The sequence below is a fragment of the Oncorhynchus masou genome, chromosome 6, assembly GCF_036934945.1.
Source record: "Oncorhynchus masou masou isolate Uvic2021 chromosome 6, UVic_Omas_1.1, whole genome shotgun sequence".
Taxonomy (NCBI): domain Eukaryota; kingdom Metazoa; phylum Chordata; class Actinopteri; order Salmoniformes; family Salmonidae; genus Oncorhynchus; species Oncorhynchus masou.
Window position 1 is genome coordinate 21,516,844 of NC_088217.1, and position 25,214 is coordinate 21,542,057.

The 25,214-nt window shown below is 42.5% G+C and overlaps 1 protein-coding gene across 4 annotated transcripts in view; it reads right to left on the minus strand.

The window, feature by feature from the left end:
• Positions 1-25,214, minus strand: part of pparda (peroxisome proliferator-activated receptor delta a) — a 45,865-nt gene that overhangs the window by 8,819 nt on the left and 11,832 nt on the right. The window contains exons 2-5 of one of the 4 annotated variants that reach the window (XM_064967888.1): positions 12,499-12,973; positions 1,147-1,298; positions 821-959; positions 474-694 (exon numbers count right to left, since the gene is read on the minus strand). In XM_064967888.1, coding sequence (XP_064823960.1) covers positions 474-694; positions 821-959; positions 1,147-1,298; positions 12,499-12,910 — 924 coding nt within the window. In that variant the 5' untranslated portion in view covers positions 12,911-12,973. Of the gene's footprint in view, positions 1-473; positions 695-820; positions 960-1,146; positions 1,299-11,877; positions 12,033-12,498; positions 12,977-25,214 lie in introns of those variants that run through there. The other 3 variants (XM_064967889.1, XM_064967887.1, XM_064967890.1) reach the window with 3 other exon arrangements.

A 25,214-nucleotide genomic window follows, 5' to 3' on the forward strand; every position in this document is an offset into this window, starting at 1 on the left:
GGTCCCATGTTTCATGAGCTGAAATAAAATTTAATAAGCTTCTTTCTCTCAAATTTTGTGCCCAAATTTATTTACATCCCTGTTAATGAGCATTTCTCCTTTTCCAAGATAATCCAGCCACCTGAAAGGTGTGGCATATCAAGAAGCTTAAATGGAAGATGGAAGAAGATTAAATGGAATGATCACTACACCTGTGCACCTTGTGCTGGGGACAATAAAAGGCAACTCTAAAATGCGCAGTTTTGTCACACAACACAATGCCACAAATGTCTCCAGTTTTGAGGGAGATTGCAATCAGCAATGCTGACTTTTGTGGGGAAAAACCAATTCTGATTGGCCCACTCATGTGAGGCCCACTCATGTGAAATCCATAGATTAGGGCCTAATGAATTGACTTCAATTGACTGATTTCCATGAACTGTAACTCATTCAAATTGTTGCGTTTATATTTTTGTTCAGTATATTTCATTTACATATGGATACGCTACTGGGCTGGAGCTGGTCTTGCCGGTGAGGATGCTGCGAGCCTTCTTCTTGGTCATGTTGAGGTTCTTCAGATAGGCGTTGTTGACCCGCTTGGCCAGGGATTTGAGATCCGAGCCATTAGGGTTGGTGGTCGGGGCTTTCTCTCCCGCCAGGAGGCCCGCCACTAGCTTCCTCTTCTCTGCCTCCGGCATACGACCATACCGGATCGCTGGGAACAAGCAGGAAAACTTATTTTAGTCTGCATCCATAAATTGAGAATACTCACAAATACTCACTGATGGGGTACTTTCTCCAGTAAACATGTGAGAATAGTAGGAAGGTGGTTGTGTCTCACCGTCATGGGACATGCCCAGCAGCAGGCACTTCTGGAAGCGACAGTACTGGCACTTGTTTCTGCTCTTCTTCTGGATCTTACAGCTGCGCTCACAGCGCTCATAGTCCAGCTTCATACGGATGGTCCGCCGGAAAAACCCCTGAGAGAAACCAAGTCAGTGGGGGCGGGGGGGTGTTCAAAAACAGTGAGGAAGGGTTTATTAGGTAAAAAGAGCAGTAGACTTTGCAGTTTATAAATTATGCAAAGAGCTGCTCCAATACATTTTACGTAACACATTATGTGAGCCTCCTGGGATCTTCCCATCCCTTCAATCCCTGCTTCCTCACCTTGCAACCCTCACAGGCGTGTACTCCGTAGTGGAACCCTGAGGCCTTGTCTCCACAGATACGACATTCCACATTGATCAAGGCCCCCGTCCCATCCTCTCGACCCAGGAGGAGTTGGTCCGACAGCGATGGAGACGATGTCTGGGACAGATCTGGAGAAAGATAGACAAGGGAAGGTTCTGTTATTCTTGGGCCCTGAATCCCTGACTGACTTTACCTAGGGACAGGAGTTTCGCCTGATCACATTACCAGACAAGGAACATCTCATCATATAAATGTACTTGTATTATATTTGGGATTACTGAACAGTTCAATTACTCATATAGTTAGAAATCCACTTGGAAATGTGTGTAATATGAAAGCATTTCTCTGTAATACTGGAGTGACTGTAAAGAGATGGAAGTGAGATAAGGATGACACTGGAGTCAGACTAAAAATGTTAAAGTTAATGTTGGTGCCACCAGTCTGGACAGTATATTTATGGCTTTGCGTGTATCACTAGGCTATATGTACATTTACCAACACTCCCTCAACAATGTTATGTATACATGCAGTGATTAAAGTACCTAAGTAAAAATACCTTAAAGTACTATTTCAGTCGTTTTTTGGGGTATTTGTTCTTAACTATTGATATTTTTACGTCAATATATTTTTATTTTACTCCATACTTTTTCCCTGGCACCCAAAAGTATTCATTACATGTTGGATGCTTAGCAGGACAGAAATGTTTTCTAATTCACACACTTATCAAGAGAACATCCCTGGTCATCCCTACTGCCTCTGATCTGGCGGACTCACTAAACACAAATTATTAGTTTGTAAATGATGTCTGAGTGTTGGCGCATGCCTCTGGTTATCTGTAAATAAAAATACATTTAAAAAACAAGAAAATGGTGCCGTCTTGTAAGCTTTATATAATGCATTTTAAATATTATATACTTTTACTTTTGATTGTTAAGTATATTTCAGCAATTACATTTACTTTTGATACTTAACTGTATTTAAAACCAAATACTTTTATGCTTTTACTCAAGTAGTATTTTACTGGGTGACTTTCACTTTTACTAGAGTCATTTTCTATTAAGGTATCTTTACTTTTACTCAAGTATGACAACTGGGTACTTTTTCCACCACTTGTGTGCAATGGGAGCTTGGCGTGGGTGCACTTGTGCGCATGTTTATGTGCATGTTTCTACATGTGTAAATGCAGTGGTGTAAAGTGCTTAAGTAAAACTACTTTAAAGTACTACTTAAATCGTCTTTGAAGGTATTTTTACTTTACCATTTCTATTTTTGACTACTTTTACTTCATTACATTCCTAAAGAAAATAAATGTACTTTTTCCTTGACACCCACAATGGTCGAATTCACACACTCAAGAGAACAAACCTGGTCATCCCTACTTCCTCTGATCTGGCAGACTAACTAAACAAATGCTTTGCTTGTAAATAATGTCAGTGTGGCCCTTGCTACTTTTGATACTTAAGTATATTTCTATAACAAAATACTTAGACTTTTAATCTAGTATTTTACTGGGTGACTCACCTTTATAGAAAATGACTCGAGTAAAAGTATCTTAACTTTTACTCAAGTATGACAATTTAGTACTTTTTCCACCATTGTGTAAATGTGTATGTGTCAAGGATCTGCCCAGTGCTGGTGAGTTCCAGCCTGCTCCCTCCCTGAGGTGTAATCTCTGCCGCTGCCTGCCAAAGGGTTCTCCCAGTGGAGCCCAGGAGCTATGCTAGAAATGCCAGGGGTAGGAGACACCATAGAATAACACCGGCTCAGAGGGACAATCCGATTACAGTGGCATTTCATTCCAACCATGTGTTCTGTTCTATCCGTTCTGTTGCTAGGGGGATTTCTCCAACACCCTGTTTAAAACTTGAATAGCAACATTACGTTATAAGGCAACGTTCCATTTCAGAATTTGGAACCAAGTGCCTTCTGTTCTATCCACTCTGCTATACACCATAGAAACAGAATGGAGTAGAAGGGACAATCCAATTCAATGCAATGTTCCACTTGAGAATTTAGGATCACGTTACGGGTGTTCTATTCTATCCATTTAATTCTAGGCTTAACCTGATGCCAAGGCTACGTTGCTAGGCTAGGCTAGGCCAGGATGAACACATGGGAAACCCAGCACAGCAGGTCGGGCAGCGGAGAGCCACACAGAGAGCGAGAGAGAGAAGGAAGAGGGTCTGAGCTCCGCTGTGTGCAGCCGAGGCACCTGAGGAGAAGTAACTCCCCGAGAATGAGGACAAACTGACAGACCAGCCGAGGGGGTTCTCACTGCCTCATCCATGACCACTTTCCTCTCTCTAAGAGCCTCTTTCCCAATTCATCTTTCCTCTATTCCTTGCATCTTATTTCCTTGCCTCCTTCTCAAAAAACATTGGAGAAGAGGGTCAGTGGGGAAAGACCTTAAGTCTTCTCCTATATGGCTGAGAAGGAGGCGAGGAGAGAAGATGTTAGGAAAGATTCATTGAGAAAGCGCCATAGCGTGCATCAATCAAATCTATTTATAAAGCTCTTCTCAGCTGATGTCAAAGTGCTGTACAGAAACCCAGCCTAAAACCACAAACAGCAAGCAATGCAGGTGTAGAAGCACCCGTATTAGTCCAACACTAGGTTTTAATGACAAGGAATTCAGTGAACTTGCTTTTCTATTCGTATATCGTAAACTCTACTTAAACATGAAGCACCTCATTGCCACCTTAATGTGCCTCCTTGGGGTAAACTATCAAACTCAAACACTGAGTAGATATGGAGTTGTTTTCCATCTCCAGTATTTTCACCGTCAGTACGTAAACTGCCTGTTGTCCAGCACTTGAGAGGAGTGGTGTTGTTAATACGTTTCAGTGGCATAGTTGCATGACAAGAGTGTAGTCGTTTCGAGGGAAACACTAGATGTTACTTGTATGTAGAGATACTGTTTACTTGAAACCCTAATAGTGTGTAGTGTAGTCTGACTCATTCTCAATGTTTTTACGAAAAAGAAAAAAAAAACTTCAGAGACCTCAACTGACCTGACCGCCGCACTAGACCACAGCCTAACACATTAGTTCCTTTGAGAAGGTGCCATCTCCCACCTGCCAAGACAAGCACACACAGCTCGACTGACCAGACTGGAACATTTAGGTTGGCAGAGCTTGGAGAGAGGAGGCCAAATATGACCAGATTGTAGGAAATAGAGAAGTATCCTATATGGGAGAATAAAGGACAGTATTTCTACATGGTCCTGTAGAGAACAAGGTTTCGCATTCCATTACTCCCAGACCTCCCACCTAGTTCTGTTGCACTACCTCATAGAATGTCCCCCATTGATTTTAATAGAACACCATGGAGGATGTCTCGGGAGCCACTGGAGGAGGAAACCGTGAGAGTAGTGTCCTCTTGGTACAGTAGCTATTTGGTCTGACTGTGGTTGGTGTAAATGCTCTGAGAGAGAGCAGCTCAGCGTTAACACCACCAGAGGCCTTTACCGGAACACATTGAACTGCTCCATGTACTGAGGGTGTGTGTAAGTTGGTGAGGGTGTGCATGCGTGTGTGAGTGAGTATGCACGCATGAATGGGGGTGTGTGTGTGTGTGTGTTTGTGTGTAAGTGGACTGGAGATAATGATCTCTCGTTCGTAAAACACAAACAGAGAGGCAGTGCTCCATATCAAAGGGTGTCTGTTTCTGGAGAAGTCAATGGGCCTCTCGAGGACACAGGGCTAACCATTCTCAAAAACCATTTGTGGGATGAGATCTAGGCCTGCAAATTAAGTTAAAGGCTAATTGCCGACTATTTGTTTACAAGGTACTAGGGCTGTCACAGACTAAAGAAATCTTGGATGACCGAAAGTCCTCTGTTCGTTCGACCAATTGATTGTATGTGGACACCTGCTCATAGAACATCTAATTCCAAAATCACAAGCATTAATATGGAGTTGGTCCCCGCTTTGCTGCTATAACAGCCTCCACTCTTGCGGGAAGGCTTTCTACTAGATGTTGGAACATTGCTGCGGGTCAGGGCTCTGAGCAGGACAGTCAAGTTCTTCCACACTGATCTCAATGAACCATTTCTGTATGGACCTCGCTTTGAACGAGGGCATTGTCATGCTGAAACAGGAAAAGGCCTTCCTCAAACTGTTGCCCCAAAGTTGGAAGTACAGAATCATCTAGAATGTTGTTGTATGCTGTTAAGGTTTGCCTTCACTAGAACTAAGGGGCCTAGCCCGAACAATGAAAAACAGCCCCAGACAATTATTCCTCCTCCAACAAACTCTACAGTTGGCAGTATGTACTGTGGAGGGTATCGTCCTCCTAGCATCCGCCTGCCCAGTGACGCGAGCCTACCAGATGAGCTAAATGCCTTTTCAGGTCAACATTCACAAAGCTGCGGGGCCAGATGGAATACCAGGAAGTGTACTCAAAGCATGCGCGGACCAACTGGCAAGGGTCTTGTCGGGTTCACCTAGGGGTCATGAAAAGGATTGTACCAAAATGTTTGCTGTATTAGAATAATTTCTCTCTCTGCAGGGGAGTGTGGGAGATAAGAGACTACTCAGCCATTCCACAATCAACTTTGGGGAGGGGACATTTATTGCCTAGCTTTTAGATAAACACTGAAACTCTATATTTGTATAGCTATGGACGCAGGGTTTTGGTCTCAGGAGTAAAAAGGTCATGAGTAGTCAGTGACATAACTAAGGTGGGAATTCGGTTTAATAAAACAACTTGAGACCTTTTGTTTGATGCAGAACGTACTCAGCAACATTCATGCTATGTTCCTGTTTTGTCAACTTCTGTCTGCAATTGTACTAATGAAGGTTTTTTAACTATTTAATTAAAGATATTGTCATAATGCTTATTTCACCAATGAGTAACTGATTGATAAGGAAATAAGGAAAAGAACCTTAACAGTCTTCACTGACATTGTCAACCTCTCCCTGACCAAGTCTGTAATACCTACATGTTTCAAGCAGACCAACATGTTACCTTTGCTTTCTTGGGCACTGGGACTTTGCTTAAATGATTACCACCCTGTAGCACTCACGTCGGTAGCCATGAAGCGCTTTGAAAGGCTGGTTATAACTCACATCAACAGCATCCACCCAGACACCATAGACCCACGCCAATTCGCATACCACCCCAACAGATCCACAGATGATGCAATATCAATCGCACTCCACACTGCCCTTCCCCACCTGGACAAAAGGAATACCTATGGGAGAATGCTGTTCATTGACTACAGCTCAGCATTCAACAAAAAGCTCATCACTATGCTAAGGACCCTGGGACTAAACACATCCCTCTGCAACTGGATCCTTGACTTCCTGACAGGCCGCCCCCAGGTGGTAACGGTAGGCAAAAACACATCTGCCATGCTGATCATCAACACTGGGGCCCCTCAGGGGTAGGTACTTAGTCCACTCCTGTACTCCCCTTGTTCACCCACGACTGCGTGGCCAAACACGACTCCAACACCATCATTAAGTTTGCTGACGACACAACAGTGGTAGGCCTGATTACCGACAACAATGAGACGGCCTATAGGGAGGTGGTCAGAGAACTGGCAGTGTGGTGCCAGGACAACAACAACCTCTCCCTCAATGTGAGCAAGACAAAGGAGCAGATCGTGGACTACAGGAAAAAGCCGGGCCGAACAGGCCCCCATTAACATCGACGGGCTGTAGTGGATCGGGTCGAGAGTATCAAGTTCCTTGGTGTCCACATCACCAATGGTCCAAACACACCAAGATAGTCGTGAAGAGGGTATGACAACACCTTTTCCCCCTCAGGAGACTGAAAAGGGTTAGCATGGGTCCCCAGATCCTCAAAAAGGTATACAGCTGCACCAGCAAGAGCATCCTGACCGGTTGCATCACCGCCTGGACTGGTAACTGCTCGGCATCTCACCGTAAGGCGCTACAGAGGGTAATGTGTACAGCCCAGTACATCACTGTGGCCAAGCTTCCTGCCATTCAGGAACTATATAATAGGCAGTGTCAGAGGAAAGCACAAAAAATTGTCAAAGACTCTAGTCACCCAAGTCATACTGTTTTTTCTGATAGTGCACGGCAAGTGGTATCAGAGCGCCAAGTCTAAGACCAAAAGGCTCCTCAGCAGCATCTATCCCCAAGCCATAAGACTGCTGAACAATTAATCAAATGGCCACCGGACTATTTACATTGACACCCCCTCCCCACCATTTGTATTGTACACTGCTGCTACTCACTGTTTATTATCTATGCAGTCACTTCACCCCTACCTACATGTTTAAAAGAGCTCGACTAACATGTACCCCCACACATTGACTCAGTACTGGTACACCCTGTATATAGCCTCGTTATTGTGTTATTTTTTACTTAAGGTTTATTTGGTTTATTATTCTCTTTCTTGAACTGCACTGTTGGTTAAGGGTTTGTAACTAAGCATTTCACAGTAATATCTACACATGTTGTATTCGGCGCATGTGACAAATAAAGTTAGATTTGAAACCCAGATTCGTCTGTCAGACTGGCAGATGGTAAAACACCATTTATCACTCCAAAGAATGAATTTCCACTGCTCCAGAGTCCAATAGCGACAAGCTTTACACCACTTCAGCTGACGCTTGGCATTGTGCATGGTGATCTTAAGTTTGTGTGCGCCTGCTTGGCCATGGAAACCCATTTCATGAAGCTCCCGGCAAACAGTTATTGTGCTGACGTTGCTTCCTGAGGCAGTTTGGAACTCGTAGTGAGTGTTGCAACCGAGGACAGACAATGTTTTACGCGCTACATGCTTCAGCACTCACCGGCCCCGTTCTGTGAGGCCTACCACTTCACAGCTGAGCCGTTGTTGCTCCTAGACGTTTCCACTTCACAATAACAGCACTTACAGTTGTCAGGGGCAGCTCTAGCAGGGGAGGAATTTGATGAACTGACTTGACGATTTTATACACTTGTCAGAAACGAGTGTGGCTGAAATAGCCGAATCCACTAATTTGAAGGCATGTCCACATAGTTCTGGCCATGTAGTGTATGTAATGGGTAATAGATAAACACTAACAATCAAACAAACAATTCACACAATGACGTTATGGAACAACGAATGTGCACAAATTGCCAGTGGTGGAAAAAATACTCAATTTTCATACTTGAGTAAAAGTAAAAGATACCTTAAAATAGAAAATGACTCAAGTAAAAGTGAAAGTCTCACAGTAAAATACTACTTGAGTAAAAGTCGAAAATTATTTGATTTTAAAAATACTTAAAATTAAGTATCAAAAGTAAATGGAATTTCTAAAATGTAAGTAAAAGTATTAATCATTTCAAATGCCTTACATCAAGCAAACCAGACAGCACAATTGTACTTTCTTTTTTTAGTTGACGTGTAGCCACTCCAACACTCAGACATCATTTACAAACAAAGCATGTGTTCAATGACAAACAAAGCATTTGTGTTTAGTAAGTCTGCCAGATCAGAGGCAGTAGGGATGACCAGGGACGTTGTCTTGATAAGTGAGTGAATTGGACCATTTTCCTGTCCTGGTAAGCATTCAAAATGTAATGAGTACTTTTGGGTGTCAGGGAAAACATATGGAGTAAACATTACATTATTTTCTTTAGGAATATAGTGAAGTAGAAGTAAAAGTTGTCAAATATAAAAGTAAAAGTACTTTAAAGTATTTTGTGGTGGCAGGATAGCCTAGTGGCTAGTAACTGAAAGGTTGCAAGTTCGAATCCCCGAGCTGACAAGGTACAAATCTGTCATTCTGCCCTTGAACAAGGCAGTTAACCCACTGTTCCTAGGCTGTCATTAAAAATAAGAATTTGTTCATAACGGACTTGTCTAGTTAAATAAAGGTAAAATAAAAAATGTACTATACACCACTGCAAATTGGCTGGAGAGTACGCAATCGAGAGAGACGTGCATCCACACTCCCCTTCTTCTTGGACTGTGCCATCTCTGCGGCCTCTGCAATCGATTAGTCTCGGCCTCCGCAATGGAGTAGTTCACTGAGATGGGCGTGAATAAGACGGGTGTCTCGTGTGCCATAAAAATAAAACACACACACTCTACTGATCAAAAAAAAATGATCTTGGTCGACCAACAGCGTATCGACCAAACAATCGACCAGTCGAATAATTGGGGTCAGCCCTACAAGGTACACTATATCGACATTGTAAGGGAGATTTTTGTAAAGTGTATTAAGATTTTTTTAGAAAGCACTTTCAATTAAGTTTGATTTGTTTACCCTGTTCAAGCGATTATAGCTGGTTATCGTTGGGGGTATGTGATAAGAAATTGTTGCCGTCTGAGGATTTCATTAGGACTTTTCTCACCACAATGACCTCAGAGGAGAGTTAATTGTTGTAAAGTAACAATCACATAAAGCCCTCTCTTTCCAGGCATGGTCACATGGGCCCAGTCAGCCCGTGACTGGGCACACTGTAGCTTTTGTCCATGGGAAAATTTCCTCACTTTAATTTTTAAAATGATACAAATCTGAGTATGTATTAAATGCCTTCACATTTAGCTTGAAAATTATGCCAGGCTAGTGAGGATGACTTCTCTCTTGGTGAGTGTAAATACAGACATAACAGCCTACTGTACAGTCAGAACAGAGTTCTAGATCATCAGCACACAGTTGTAGATTGGAACACTGAGTTCCAGATTAACACACCGAGTGTAAAAACGTAATAAAAATATGTTGACCCCCCCCCCCCCCCAAAAAAAAAAAACACAGTTCTAGATCAACACAGAGTTTTATGTCAGAACACTGAGTTCTAGGATAGAAGTTTAAATTATAGATCAGCACACAGTTCTAGATTGTAGAGGTCGGCCGATTAATGGGAACGGCCGATTAATTAGGTCCGATTTCAAGTTTTCATAACAATCGGAAATCGTTATTTTTGGACACCGATTTAGCTGATTTAAAAAAAAAAAACATTTTTTATGCATATAATCGATGAGGTGCGCATTCGCGAAAAAGGACTGTCGTTGCTCCAACGTGTACCTAACCATAAACATTGATGCCTTTCTTAAAATCAACACACAGAAGTATATATTTTTAAACCTGCACATTTAGCTAAAATAAAGGTTAGCAGGCAATATTAACCAGGTGAGATTGTGTCACTTCTCTTGTGTTCATTGCACACAGAGTCAGGTTATATGCAACAGTTTGGGCCACATAGTTCATTGCGAACTAATTTGCCAGAATTTTAGGTAATTATGACATAACATTGAAGGTTTTGCAATGTAACAGCAATATTTAGACTTAGGGATGCCACCCGTTAGATAAAATAGGGAACGGTTCCGTATTTCACTGAAAGAATAAACATTTTGTTTTCTAAATGATAGTTTCCGGATTCGACCATATTAATGACCTAAGGCTCGTACTTCTGTGTGTTATTATGTTATAATTAAGTCTATGATTTGATAGAGGAGTTTGACTGAGCAATGGTAGACACCAGCAGGCTCGTAAGCATTCATTCAAACAGCACTTTCGTGCGTTTTGCCAGCAGCTCTACGCAATGCTTCAAGCATTGCGCGGTTTATGACTTCAAGACAATCAACTCCCTAAATGAGGCTGTAACTGATGTAAAAAGGCTAGCTAGTTAGCAGGGTGCGCGCTAATAGCTTTTCAAACGTCACTCGCTCTGAGACTTGGAGTGGTTGTTCCTCTTGCTCTGCATGGGTAACGTTGCTTCGAGGTTGGCTGTTGTCGATGTGTTCCTGGTTCGAGCCCAGGTAGCGGCGAGGAGAGGGATGGAAGCTATAATGTTACACTGGCAATACTAAAGTGCCTATAAGAACATCCAATAGTCAAAGGTATATGAAATACAAGTCATATAGAGAGAAATGGGGCGGCAGAGTAGCCTAGTGGTTAGAGCATTGGACTAATAACTGAAAGGTTGCAAGTTCAGATCCCCAAGCTGACAAGGTACAAATCTGTAGTTCTGCCACTGAACAGGCAGTTAACCCACTGTTCCTAGGCCGTCATTGAAAATAAGAATTTGTTCTTAACTGACTTAGTTAAATAAAGATGTAAAAAAAATATATATATAATAAAATAGTCCTATAATTCCTATAATAACTACAACCTATAACTTCTTACCTAGGAATATTGAAGACGCATGTTAAAAGGAACCACCAGCTTTCATGTTCTCATGTTCTGAGCAAGGAACTTAAACGTTAGGTGTTTTTACATGGCACATATTGCACTTTTACTTTCTTCTCCAACACTTTGTTTTTGCATTAAATAAACCAAATTGAATATGTTTATTTATTTGAGTCTAAATTGATTTTATTGATGTATTATATTAAGTTAAAATAAGTGTTCATTCAGTATTGTTGTAATTGTCATTATTACAAAAAAAATAATTTTTGATTTATTTTTAAAATCGGACGATTAATCGGTATCGGCTTTTTTTTGGGGTCCTCCATTAAATCGGTATCGGCGTTGAAAAATCATAAATCGGTCGACCTCTACTAGATTGGAACACAGAGTTCTCTCAAGTCAACGAGGGGACTGGGTTATAGGCGCTATGTCTAAAGGTAAACATCACAGGGACTTTACTTTGTGAGAATAAATAGAGTAAAAGGTGATGCTGTGTGGGCCACATCTCACCAATCATCAACATTTTTTTCTGTCTATTTGAGTATTTTCAAATAATGTGGCCTGAATCAACTACTTCTATTGGAAGTAGGACTGGCACAAATAATGTATAAATACCATATAAAACACACCAAAAACAATACAACCGTTTGTTGTTGTGTGGAACGACCAGCTAACTGAAGATGGAAGGAATGGCATGATGGAAGGACCTGGCAAGCTTGAGTCTGTTTCCGCAGTAACATGGACTCTTTAGAATGTGATGGAACTTTGTTGCTCCTCGCTGAAACAAGCAAGGTGTTGTAGTAAACAAGCCTGGGCAACACCTCCCCTCCCTGCAGCAGCAGCAGCAGCACATGCAGTCAGGAGCAGAGGAGAGGGGAAACTGTGAATCTAAAAAATAATAATAATAAAAAAACATTCCAACGATTATAACGGTGACTGTGGTCATGTGGCTGGCCAATAACCGTAATACAACATTCCAGGAGCGTCACAGCCCTAATTGGAAGTATTTGAAAGTATTTAAATAATTTCCTATAAATAGCCTACTATTTGAAAGTATTTTCAAATACATATTTCAAATACTATTTTCAAATACCATGGGGATGGGAGTGTATTTGAGTAAGTGTATTTTAGTATTTTCAAATACATGCCAATATTCAAATAATACATATCTGAATACTTTCTATGAAATGTGTATGAAAGTAATTGAGAAACTTGAAATAATATTTGAACCTTGTGAGTGTGTGTCTCACCTGTGCAGCTACTGGAGAGGGCAGGGCTGTCCGTATTGGAGGTGCTGTGACTGTTACTACTCCCCTTCTCCTGCTGATCCTCTTGCTCCTGCTGCACAACCTCTTCGTCATGAGACTTCATGTCCCAGGAGCCAAGGCCCTCCTCCCTCTCAGGTGACACCTCTGCTCCTCGCGCCCCCTCCTTCTCCCCCACTCTCTCTCTCAGCCCCTTCGACAGCAGGGATGGTTTCAGCACCTCCAAGGAGGGCTCCAGCCCCATCACTCCGTCCGAGGTGTACTCCCCATGTGGGGAGGTGGTCCCGTTCTGGAAGACACCCCCTTTCCTTACCAAAACCCCGACACGCCGGCTCCGATCCCGTCGAGGGGCTTTGCTTTTGACCGGCGCTAAGACGGCGGCCCTGGTGCCCTCCATGGTGCTGCGTAGCTTCTCCCCTGACTCTCAGCCGCCCTCGGTCATGGCAACACCATCGCCGCCCTGCTGGGGAGGAGGGGAACAGCCAGTTAGTACAGATCATTTACAGAGGAATTATTTATTCCCAATCGGTAGTGTGTCATGAGGATAGGGTTGCAGCCAATCAGAGCTGCTATCACAGAATACAGTGACTGTCCAATCTAAATGTATTTTACAAAGTTAGACATCCAATCAGATCCATGAAACACTTCTCCCCAGTTAAAACAACACAATGAGAGACAATGAAAGGCTTGAACATGGAACCGGCAGTCTCTTCTGGAAACACTTGTAATAACAGAGACTTTGATCTGGTCTCATTCAACAGATCCCTCTGCAGCTGAGCCAGCCTTAACCAGCACACCTCCAACCCAGAGAGACAGAAACAGCCTCCCCATAGAAACATAGCATATTGGCCAGGTTAGAGGTTTTTGATGCAGGCCTGGAGTTATTTTGTTGCTGAGGAGAGCCAGAAATTAATCTAAATCACTGAAATTCTATCAACTAATCACTAACAGAGAGAAGATAGAAAAAGGGAGAGATAAAAAGAGTAGCGAGAGAAACAATAAGCTAACCCATTGGCATTAATGTGTAGGCCTTGTTGTTCAGAGAGAAACACATGCACACACAGTGAGTGGGCTAGCCTCCAAGCCCCAGCACGTGTGAGCCCTGGGGCAGGCAAGGCTGGTGTTTTTCAACAGACTCTTGTTGTTGGGACGGGAGAGCCCTGAGCTGAAGACGCTCTCTGTTTGTGTGTGTGTGTAGGGACGCTCTGCGGATCAGCTAGCACCACTGACCTTTTCCCACATTCCGTACTTCCTGCTGAACAGCCATGGACTTTCCCCCACTGGCCTTGGGTCGCTGTTCATGTGGGTGAGTGAGTGTGTGTGTGCATTTGCCAAGTGGAAATAGGGTTCATATGAACAGGCTATAGGGTTGATTTCATGGGGGATCACCAAGTCTTTGGTGAGTTTAAAAGAGGGAAGAGAGAATACCATAGACTAGGAATGTGACAAATGGAAAATTGTTCTTAAAGGTCAATTTTGGGCACAAAACAGTCCAACTCCTCCTCTTTCTCAATTTTCTAACAGAAATGGGATGTGCCTTTTGCAGTTCATCGATGTGCCATTCTGGTCATGCGCGCTGCGACCGATGTACCTAGTTCGTTAGTTAAGCTAGCCACTTGTATCTAGCCAGTAACTCCTCCAGTATGTGTTGACGTAATTTCATAGGATTTGATTTTGTTTACCATTAAATAACCTGCATTGATCAGTTATACAGTTTAAAGACGTTAAGTTAAAATAAGAAAAATTCCACGTGAATTCACAATGTAGATGGTCTACATTGCGCTTCCTGCAGAGAGAGAAATGTTTTATCATTTATGCAGCTGGTGCTCTTGCTTTCGATGAGAGTGGTGCATGTAGCTTGTTGTCATCCAATCACAAGTCATCAAACATGCAATATTATTAGGAGATAGTGCCTTCAGAAAGTATTCATACCCCTTGACACATTTTGTTGCATTACATTTGTTGCATTACAGCCTGAATGCAGCAGTTAAAAGCGCTGGGCCAGTAACCGAAAGGTTGCTGGTTTGAATCACCCCCAACAACAACAACTGTTACCCTTTTGCACATGGTGTGGATGTCGATTAAGGCAGCCCCCCCCCCCGCACCGCTCTGATTCAGAGGGGTTCGGTTAAACGGGGTAGACATTTCAGTTGAATGCATTCAGTTGTGCGACTGACTACAGTTGAAGGCGGAAGTTTACATACACTTAGGCTGGAGTCATTAAAACCTGTTTTTCAACCCCTCCACAAATGTATTGTTAACAAACTATAGTTTTGGCAAGTGGATTAGGACATCTACTTTGTGCATGACACAAGTCAATTTTACAACAATTGTTTACAGGCAGATTTAACTTATAATTCACTGTATCACAATTCCAGTGGGTTAGAAGTTTACATACACCAAGTTGACTGTGCTTTAAACAGCTTCGGAAAATTCCAGAAATTGATGTCATGGCTTTAGAAGCTTCTGATAGGCTAATTGACACCATTTGAGTCAATTGGAGGTGTACATGTGGATGTATTTCAAGGCCCACCTTGAAGGCCTACCCTAAACTCAGTGCCTCTTTGCTTGATATCATGGGAAAATCTAAAGAAATCAGCCAAGATCTCAGAAAAACAATTGTAGACCTCCACAAGTCTGGTTTATCCTTGGGAGCAAACGCCTGAAGGTACCACGTTCATCTGTACAAACAATAGTACGCAAGTATGGGACCACGCAGCCATCATACTGCTCAGGAAGGAGACGCGTTCTGAAACAGCTTTGCAAACTGAACATTGGGACAAAGATCATACTCTTTGGAGAAATGTCCTCTGATCTGATGAAACAAAAATAGAACTATTTTGCCATAATGACCATCGTTATGTTTGGAGGAAAAATGGGGATGCTTGCAAGCCGAAGAACACCATCCCAATTGTGAAGCACAGGGGTGGCAGTTTCATGTTGTGGGGGTGCTTTGCTGCAGGAGGAACTGGTGCACTTCACAAAATGGATGGCACAATGAGGCAGGAAAAATATGCGGATATATTGAAGCAACATCAAGACATTAGTCAGGAAGTTAAAGCTTGGTCGCAAATGGGTCTTCCAAATGGACAATGCCCCAAGCATACTTCCAAAGTTGTGGCAAAATGGCTTAAGGACAATAAAGTCAATGAATTGGAGTGGCCATCACAAAGCCATGACCTCAATCCTATAGAGCATTTCTGGGCAGAACTGAAAAAGGGTGTGCGAGCAAGGAGGCCTACAAATCTGACTCAGTTACACCAGCTCTGTAGGGGGAATGGGCCAAAATTAACTCAACTTATTGTGGGAAGCTTGTGGAAGGATACCCAAAACACTTGACCCAAGTTACACAATTTAAAGGCAATGCTACCAAATACTAATTGAGTTTATGTAAACTTGAAATAAATAAAAGATGAAATAAAATCACTCTACTATTATTCTGACATTCTTAAAATAAAGTGGTGATCCTAACTGACCTAAGGTAATTTTTACTAGGATTAAATGTCAGGAATTGTGAAAAACTTAGTTAAAATGTATTTGGCTAAGGTGCATGTAAACTTCCGACTTCAACTGTAGGTATCACCTTTCCCACAAAATGACAAAGTGAAAACATGTTTTTAGAAATGTTTGCTAAATTGAAAATTAAAACAGAAATATATTATTTACGTAAGTATTCACACCCCTGAGTCAATACATGTTAGAATCAATTATTATTATTTTTTTTATTCTTCAAGCTTTATCAAGTTGATTGTTGATCATCGATAGACAAGCATTTTAAAGTCTTGCCATAGATTTTCAAGCCGATTTAAGTCAAAACTAACTCGGCCACTCAGGAACATTCAATGTCATCTTGGTAATATTCGTCCATGTGTTTTAAGTCATTGTCTTGGTGAAAGGTGAATTTGTCTCCGAGTGTCGGTTGGAAAGCAGACTGAACCAGGTTTCCTCTAGGATTTTGCCTGTACTTAACTTCATTCAATTTTTTTATTTAGATATTTTTACACTAGTCCATGGCGATGACTAGCATACCCATATCATGATGCAGCCACCACCATGCTTGAGGAAACCAAGCAGCATCGCGCCGACAGAGGATGGTCACGTCGCAATCTTAGAAAAATAAAATACTGCATAGTTTCCTATGTATTATTTCTTACATTGTTACCCCAGGAAATCATAAGTCTTATTACATACAGCCGGGAAGAACTATTGGATATAAGAGCAACGTCAACTTCACCAACATTACGACCAGGAATACGACTTTCCCGAAGCGGATCCTCTGTTTGGACCACCACCCGGGACAATGGATTTAATCCCAGTAGCCGACCCAAAACAAAGGCGCCGCAGAAGGGGCAGACGGAGCACATTTCTCACGAGTATACTACTCGCCAATGTCCAGTCTCTTGACAACAAGGTAGACGAAATTCGAGCAAGGGTTGCCTTCCAGAGAGACGTCAGAGATTGTAACGTTCTCTGTATCACGGAAACATGGCTCACTCAGGATATGTTATCAGAGTCGGTACAGCCGCCCGGTTTCTTCACGCATCGCACCAACAGAAACAAACATCTCTCTAGTAAGAAGAAGGGCGGGGGTGTATGCCTTATGATTAATGATTTGTGGTGTAATCATAACAACATACAGGAACTCAAGTCCTTTTGGTCACCTGACCAAGAATTCCTTACAATCAAATGCCGACAACATTATCTACCAAGAGAATTCTCTTCAATTGTAAATCACAGCAGTGTATATCCCCCCCAAGCAGACATCTCAACGGCCCTGAAAGAACTTCATTGGACTCTATGTAAACTGGAAACCATATATCCTAAGGCTGCATTTATTGTTTAAACAAAGCTAATCTGAAAACAAGGCTCCCTAACTTCCACAATGCATACAAAGCCCTCCCCCTGCCCTCCTTTTGGCAAATCTGACCGCGACTCCATTTTATTGCTCCCTGCATATAGACAGAAACTAAAACAGGAAACGCCCGTGCTCAGGTCTGTTCAACGCTGGTCCGACCAATCGGGTTCCACGCTTCAAGATTGCGTCGATCACGTGGATTGGGATATGTTCCGGATAGCCTCAGTGCCCTATACCTGTGCCCAGAGGGGAGAAGTTCAAAGTCCGGGTACAACGGGGGCTTGGGTCTAAAATGATTTTGTGAGCTTTGCAGAGGGCCCTGACCTTAAAGATCTCATCCAGGCCTGTCTGCTTGACTCCAAGTACCTTGCTTGCTGTTTTGAAGCTCCTTCTCAGCATATTTCTCTGGCTGACAGTGGAATTGCCAAAACAACAAACAGTTAAACATTCAATGAAAGATTTGTAAAACAGAGTCAGTATAGTACAATTACAATGGACTCTTTTTGTAGATCAGATCTGTACATTAACTCCAAAGAAGCTTGTTGTCCGAGAGGACACCTAGATATTTTTATACCTCTGCAATCTCTATATTCTAACCTCTGGTTGATGTTGCAGAGGTAGGTGTTGTAAGCTTCCTGAAGTCTATGCACGTCTCTTTGGTCTTATTGGTATTGAGGACCAAGTGTGATTCGTCACACCACTCTACAAAGTCATCTAGGACTGGGCCATGATGTTCCTCGTCATCATGCAACAGGCTGATCAAGGCAGTGTCATCAGCGAACTTAAGGTGTCTGTCAGGATGGGAACTAGTACAACACATCCCTGAGGAGAGCCTTTGTTGGTGTTGCGTATGTCCGACACATGGGGGCCTATTTTGACCCGCTGTGACCGTTGGCTCAGGAAGTCCAACAACCACAAAACCAGCCCCCCCCCCCCCCCCATCTAAGGAGAAGTCCAGAATGAGTTCCTGTTCCAGAATGTAAGGCTGGCTTGTGTTGAAGGCAGAAGAAAAGTCAACAAACAAAACCCTGACATGGGATTTGGCTCTAGATGTCTATAGACCATGTTAATACACCCTCTAGATGTCTGTAGACCATGTTGAGGAGAGTAAGAATGGCTTCATCAACTCCTCTGCTGGGCTGATAAGCAAACAAATGGTTCGAGGAGCTTCTGGGTGACCCTGAGAATATGACTTTTTGCAATTTTCTCAGTGCATTTCATTACTAAGGATCTCAAGGCGGTAGTCATTCAGCACAGAGGGATTGGATGCTTTAGGAATGGGTATAATTGAGTTTTTCTACAATACTGGTACGGGTTGCTGGTCAAGCGAGGATTGGAAAATGTCTGTAAAAACACCAGCCAATTGTTCAGCACAGTGCTTTAACACATGTCCACTTATTTTGTCTGGGCCGAGGCTTTTGTGTGCGTTACATCATCTGAACAATATACTTCAAAACATCAGCCTGTTTAACAACCCTCTCAAACATTTGTAATGATGCTTCCATTTGTTTTACCTCCAACACAAGATTGACCGGTTCAATTCTTGAGAAGAAAACATCCAGTTCATTAGCCATGTTCTGGCCCTCATGTCTCCCAAGGTCAGCACTGTTTTTCACTCTGCCTATGTGGGGGGCACTAGCCATGGATTTAATGCCTTGCCAGGCCACCCTGGAGTTTCCTGAGGAGAGGGTCCTCTCCACCATTTGCTTGTATGCCTCCTTGTCCACCAGTATCTGTCTTTTGATCTCACGTTGTACATCTCTTAAAACCTGTCTATCACCCTCAGCATGAACTGCCTTCTTCCTATTAAGTAGTGATTTGAGATGTTTTGATACCCAAGGCTTATTGTTTGGGAAGATTTTTACAGATTTTAGTAGGCACAACTGACTCAACAGAGAAGTTTACATAATCTGAAACAACATCTGTGAGTTCATCAAGATCAGAGCTGCTGTCCTCAAATACCTCCCACATAGTACAGTCAAAACACCCCTGGAGACAAGTGATACTGTTGTCCTTCCAGATCTGGACAGTTTTAACTGTGGATTTCTCCATCTCCAGGAGCAGACAGTAGGTTGGCCTGAGGTAGACAACATTGTGGTCTGATGTCCCCAGGTGGTGGCCGGGAACACAACTGGTATTGTCCCAGAGCACAAATCAAGAGTCTTATTTTTCCTAGTGTGACATTTCACATACTGGTGGTATGGGAGCAGGACTTCGTGCAAAGTACAGTTGTTAAAATCCCCTTAAATAAATGTGGATGCAACGGGGGAGATGGATTCCAGTTTCTGTGACGGATTATATATTCTGACGCCTTTGTTAGATTAGATTTTGGTTGAATGTACACAACGGTAACAAACAATTGGGGGAACTCTCGGGGCAAATAGTAGGGTCTCAGTGACACAGAAAGCAGTTCCATGTCGGGGGTACAGAAACTCTCTCTTACCAAGATCCATTTACACCACTGGTCCCTGACAAGCAGGCAGACGCCCCCGCCGTGATGTTTCCCTGTGACTGTCAGATTACAGTCCGCTCTGACCAGAGTGGCCGGCTCCAATTCCCTGTCCGGGACTCTGTCATCCAGCCAAGTCTCAGTAAACGCCAGCAAACAGGCCTCCCAGTATTCGTGTTGGAGGAGCAGATTCGCTGACAGCTCATCCGCTTTCCCCCTTAGTGACTGGGCACTGATCAGCAAGGTGGTGGGTAAGTTTGTTCTTACATTTTTTAAGTCTGTGTGTGATTACCCTGCGTTTTCCACGTTTGTCTGCAAGTGGATTACAAACCCAAACGAAAATCGGGGATTAGATGGATCATTGGGATATCCAGCACGTTTGTGTTTGAGTTGCATTGTAGTAGGAACTCTCCGCTGTATTGAATTCTGCTACCAGCATCGTTTTCATCATTTAGTCAGTTTGTAGAGGGTATGTACACGATCAACAAGATCAGTCCAACACCCCACCACCGTAAATTCATCATTGACAGATGGCAGATTGCTCCAGAGGGCTCAGGACCTCAGACTGGGGCGAAGGTTCACATTTCAACAGGATAACGATCCTAAGCACACAGCCAAGACAACGCAGGAGTGGCTTTGGGACAAGTCTCTGAACGTCCCTGAGTGGACCAGCCAGAGCCCGGACTTGAACCCTATTGAACATCTCTGGATGGACCTGAAAATAGCTGTGCAGCGACGCTCCCCATCCATCCTGACAGAGGTTGAGAGGATCTGCAGAGAAGAATGGGAGTAACTCGCCAAATACAGGTGTGCCAAGCTTGTAGCGTCATACCCAAGAATACTCTATGCTGTAATCACTGCCAAAGGTGCTTCAACAAAGTACTGAGTAAAGGGTCTGAATCCTTACGTAAAATGTGATATATATAAACTCATCAAAAAAAGAAACATCCCCTTTTCAGGACCCTGTCTTTCAAAGATAATTCGTAAAAATCCAAATAACTTCACAGATCTTCACTGTAATTGTAATCTAATAGTTTACAGACCGTAGGCAATTATAAGGTCACAGTTATGAAAACTTAGGACACCAAAGAGGCCTTTCTACTGACTCTGAAAAACACAAAAAGAAAGATGCCCATGGTCCCTGCTCATCTGTGTGAATGTGCCTTAAGCATGCTGCAAGGAGGCATGAGGACTGCAGATGTGGCCAGGGTAATAAATTGCAATGTCTGTACTGTGAGACACCTAAGACAGTACTACAGGATGGACAGCTGATGGTCCTCGTAGTGGCAGACCACGTGTTACAATACCTGCACAGGATCGATACATCCGAACACCACACGTGCAGGACAGGTACAGGAAGGCAACAACAACTTTCTGAGTTGCACCAGGAACACACAATCCCTCCATAAGTGCTCAGACTCTCAGCCTATTGCAGACAGAGGCTGGACTGAGTGCTTGTAGGCATGTTGTAAGGCAGGTCCTCACCACCAGACATCCCCGGCAACAGCGTCGCCTATGGGCACAAACCCACCATCGCTGGACCAGACAGGACTGGCAAAAAGTGCTCTTCACTGACGAGTCACAGTTTTGTCTCACCAGGGGTGATGGTCGGATTCACATTTATCGTTGAAGGAATGAGTGTTACACCGAGGCTGTACTCTGGAGCGGGATTGATCTGGAGGTGGCGGGTCCGTCATGGTCTGGGGACGTGTGTGTAACAGCATCATCGGACTGAGCTTGTTGTCATTGCAGGCAATCTCAACGCTGTGCGTTACAGGGAAGACATCCTTCTCCCTCATGTGGTACCCTTCCTGGAGGCTCATCCTGACATGACCCTCCAGCATGACAATGCCACCAGCCATACTGCTCGTTCTGTGCGTGATTTCCTGCAAGACAGGAATGTCAGTGTTCTGCCATGGCCAGCGAAGAGCCCAGATCTCAATCCCATTGAGTATGTCTGGGACCTGTTGGATCGGAGGGAATGTCCGGGAACTTGCAGGTGCCATGGTGGAAGAGTGGGGTAACATCTCACAGCAAGAACTGGCAAATCTGGTGCAGTCCATGAGGAGGAGATGCACTGCAGTACTTAATGCAGCTGGTGGCCACACCCGACACTGACTTTTACTTTTGATTTTGACCCCTCCCCCTTAGTTCAGGGACACATTATTCCATTTCTGTTAGTCACATGTCTGTGGAACTTGTTCAGTTCATGTCATCTGTTGAATCTTGTCATGTTCATACAAATATTTACACATGTTAAGTCTGCTGAAAATAAACGCAGTTGACAGTGAGAGGACGTTTCTTGTTTGGTCCTGACTAACCCCCGAATAAACTACCAAAATACAGAAAGTCGCACACTACATGTATAAACTCCCAGCAATTTAATGGGTATTTACCAACATTTCAGCATCACTGTGCCATCCTCAGGGTAATGTCATGAATACTTGAACCGGGTTATGTAGACAAACTGTGCCATTAGTGCAACCAATGACAATAGTGAGGGATGTGTCATAATGATTAAGTTAATTATAATTAACTAGTGAAACTGTTAAAAAAAATAGTATATGGCATATTAAATATATTACGCTATTGTTATCTTATAGAAACATAATGGAATATTGTACATCATATTAGCATCAACATATATTATTGTTTCATTCAAATTCACATAATTTCATATTTCCTTTCATATTTGTTACATGTAATATTTTGGTTCAACCTTAATGTATAATGAGCACCATTAAGAGGGGGCATATGTGTATGCTAATAAGATGTAGAAAGAAAATGTAAATTTATAAGACTTGTTTATAAAGGAAAAATGTGTTCATAAGAAGGGCATGAGATCAAAGTCAATAATCAGACCACTAGGGGTCAATGTTTTTAGATAGGATATCCAGGAAGCCTTATACATGGAGATAGTATGTAACTATAGTCCTAAAATATTTCATGGTTAAATGTGAGGGGGGAAAAAAGTCACTTTCAGTGATCTAAAGGTTAAAAAAAGTGACATCTCAAATCATAACAAAACTGTCAAACAATTATTCTGGCATGATTTTTTAAGGGTCTATTCCACTATACGTCTGTATGGGTAAGACAGTTTAGGCAGAAAGGTTTGAAATACTTGTCTGGATAAACAGCCTTCATGACCGACATGAAGTCGCTATTTTGGATCAAATCACATGATGGTACTCATGTGACAGGATGCGACATCACGAAGATGCCTGTGAGATAACCTTCGGTTAAGAAAAGGTTAGCGAGTCTCTCGTAAATCTTTGATAAATTTACATTTCCACTTCCTGTCAGGTGTCAGCCAAAAAATCTGATCATTTGGTGCGACCGCTAAAAACAAAATAAAATGTTGAATTATCTGAAAAGCTTATATTTTATTTCGATACTCAATATACATACTTAATGTTAAAGTGAAGTGTTCACATGCGTCCATAAGCAGTTGCCTCTAAAACATGTTTATGTGAGAAAAGTCATACGGTGTAACCAAAAGGATAATTCGGAGTTACCAGAAATTCAACGGTTGTACTGAATGATGTCAATATGTTTGTCTGTCTTTGTAGTAAGTTATATATATATTTTTTGTACACACAAATACATCATATTATATCCTTGTATGTAAAAACACATGTTTTGTATGATGTGTTTTGTCAGTTTTTGGGGTTTTATAGTATAGCACATCAAGCAGCTAATACGGAAAATAAGTTTACGTAAATAACTACCTTCCCATCTATATTAAATGAGAGTCAATTTGCCGATGCCTTTATCAAGCAAATGCTTTATCGTCAGAACACAGATTACTGTTGACTCTGCAAATTGGCCACAGAAATTCAGGCATTCCACTTTGGGGGGAGTAGACAGCAGGCTACGATCCATACAAGTGTTGTGTACACATCAGAGGAAACCCAGTCCTACGCCACCATATTTGACTCCCTTAGACATAATGAGAGAGCAGTATGGGCTCACCTGGAGCCTGTCCTAAGAGATGTCAAGAACAGAATCCACAAATCACGACATTCCACATGAAGAGTGATGGTCCCGTCACTCAATACAGAAACAAGAAGAACACTCAGCCATATATTTACGAATTCAAACAAATCACCTGGAACTTCTCTGAAAAGGGTTATGGGAAGGGGGCACCAGATGGTATGGGTGGGACTGTGACACATTGTGCAGACAAACACATGCAACGGGGGAGGATGTGCAGATTCCCAAGGAGTTATTCGAACTACTCGAAGAGTGGATCGAGCGTCAAGTTCTTTTGGATTACAGATGTCACAAAGCACAATGAAGCTGTGCCAAACAACTTTGCTGGAGTCAAAGGAACCATGAAGTTGCACCAGGTCACCTCCACAGTGTCAGGGAAAATAAAACACTGAAGTGTCTTCCTTCTGTAGCAGACCAAACATCTGCAACACCTGTTTCAGTGTTGTGGAAGTGAACTTCAATGAAGAACACCATCAGGAGAACACCATTACTGAGGGACAGCAAGATGAAGCTTCAGCCAAGTCAACACTTGCTGAAAATCTAGGCAGTTTTGTCATTGTCAGCTACAAAAACAACCCCTTTGTAGGCCAGGTACTGAAGGTGATTGGGGAGAAAGTGCAGATCACTTGTATGCAGCAGCATGGAGTGAGGAATGTTTTTGTCTGGCCTTATGTGCCAGACATAACCTTCTACTATGAAGGAGATGTGAAGTCATTGATCAGTGAGCCCAAGCCCTTCAGCGCAAGAGCATCTCGGTTGGGCTGCTTTCTTGTCACACTAGTTAAACAACATCAAAAACACAAGTTTGATTGTCAACTTCAATGAGTTCGTGTTACAACTTTTGCTACAAAGTGATAATTTATTTGTGTTCAATGTTTGAATCCCATGAATTGTTTGCACAATCTTGCTGTTCCTCACCAACTTTAAACATCAACTATCTGAGCAGCTAACCGATCGCTGCAGCTGTACATAGTCCAGAGTGTAAATAGCCCACCCAATCTACCTACCTCATCCCCATATTGTTTTTATTTACTTTGCTGCTCTTTTGCACACCATTATCTCTACTTGCACATCATCATCTGCTCATTTATCACTCCAGTGTAATCTGCTAAATTGTAATTATTCGACCCTATCACCTATTTATTGCCTACCTCCTCATGCCTATTGCACACACTGTCTATAGACTTTATTTTTTCTACTGTGTCATTGGCTTGTTTATTGTTTACTCTATGTGTAACTCTGTGTTGTTGTCTGTGTCACACTGCTTTGCTTTATCTTGGCCAGGTCGCAGTTACAAATGAGAACTTGTTCTCAAGTAGCCTACCTGGTTAAATAAAGGTGAAATAAAAAATGTAATAAAAAATTTAACTTAACTCTCAATTTTAATCTCGCAATGTTCTGTAG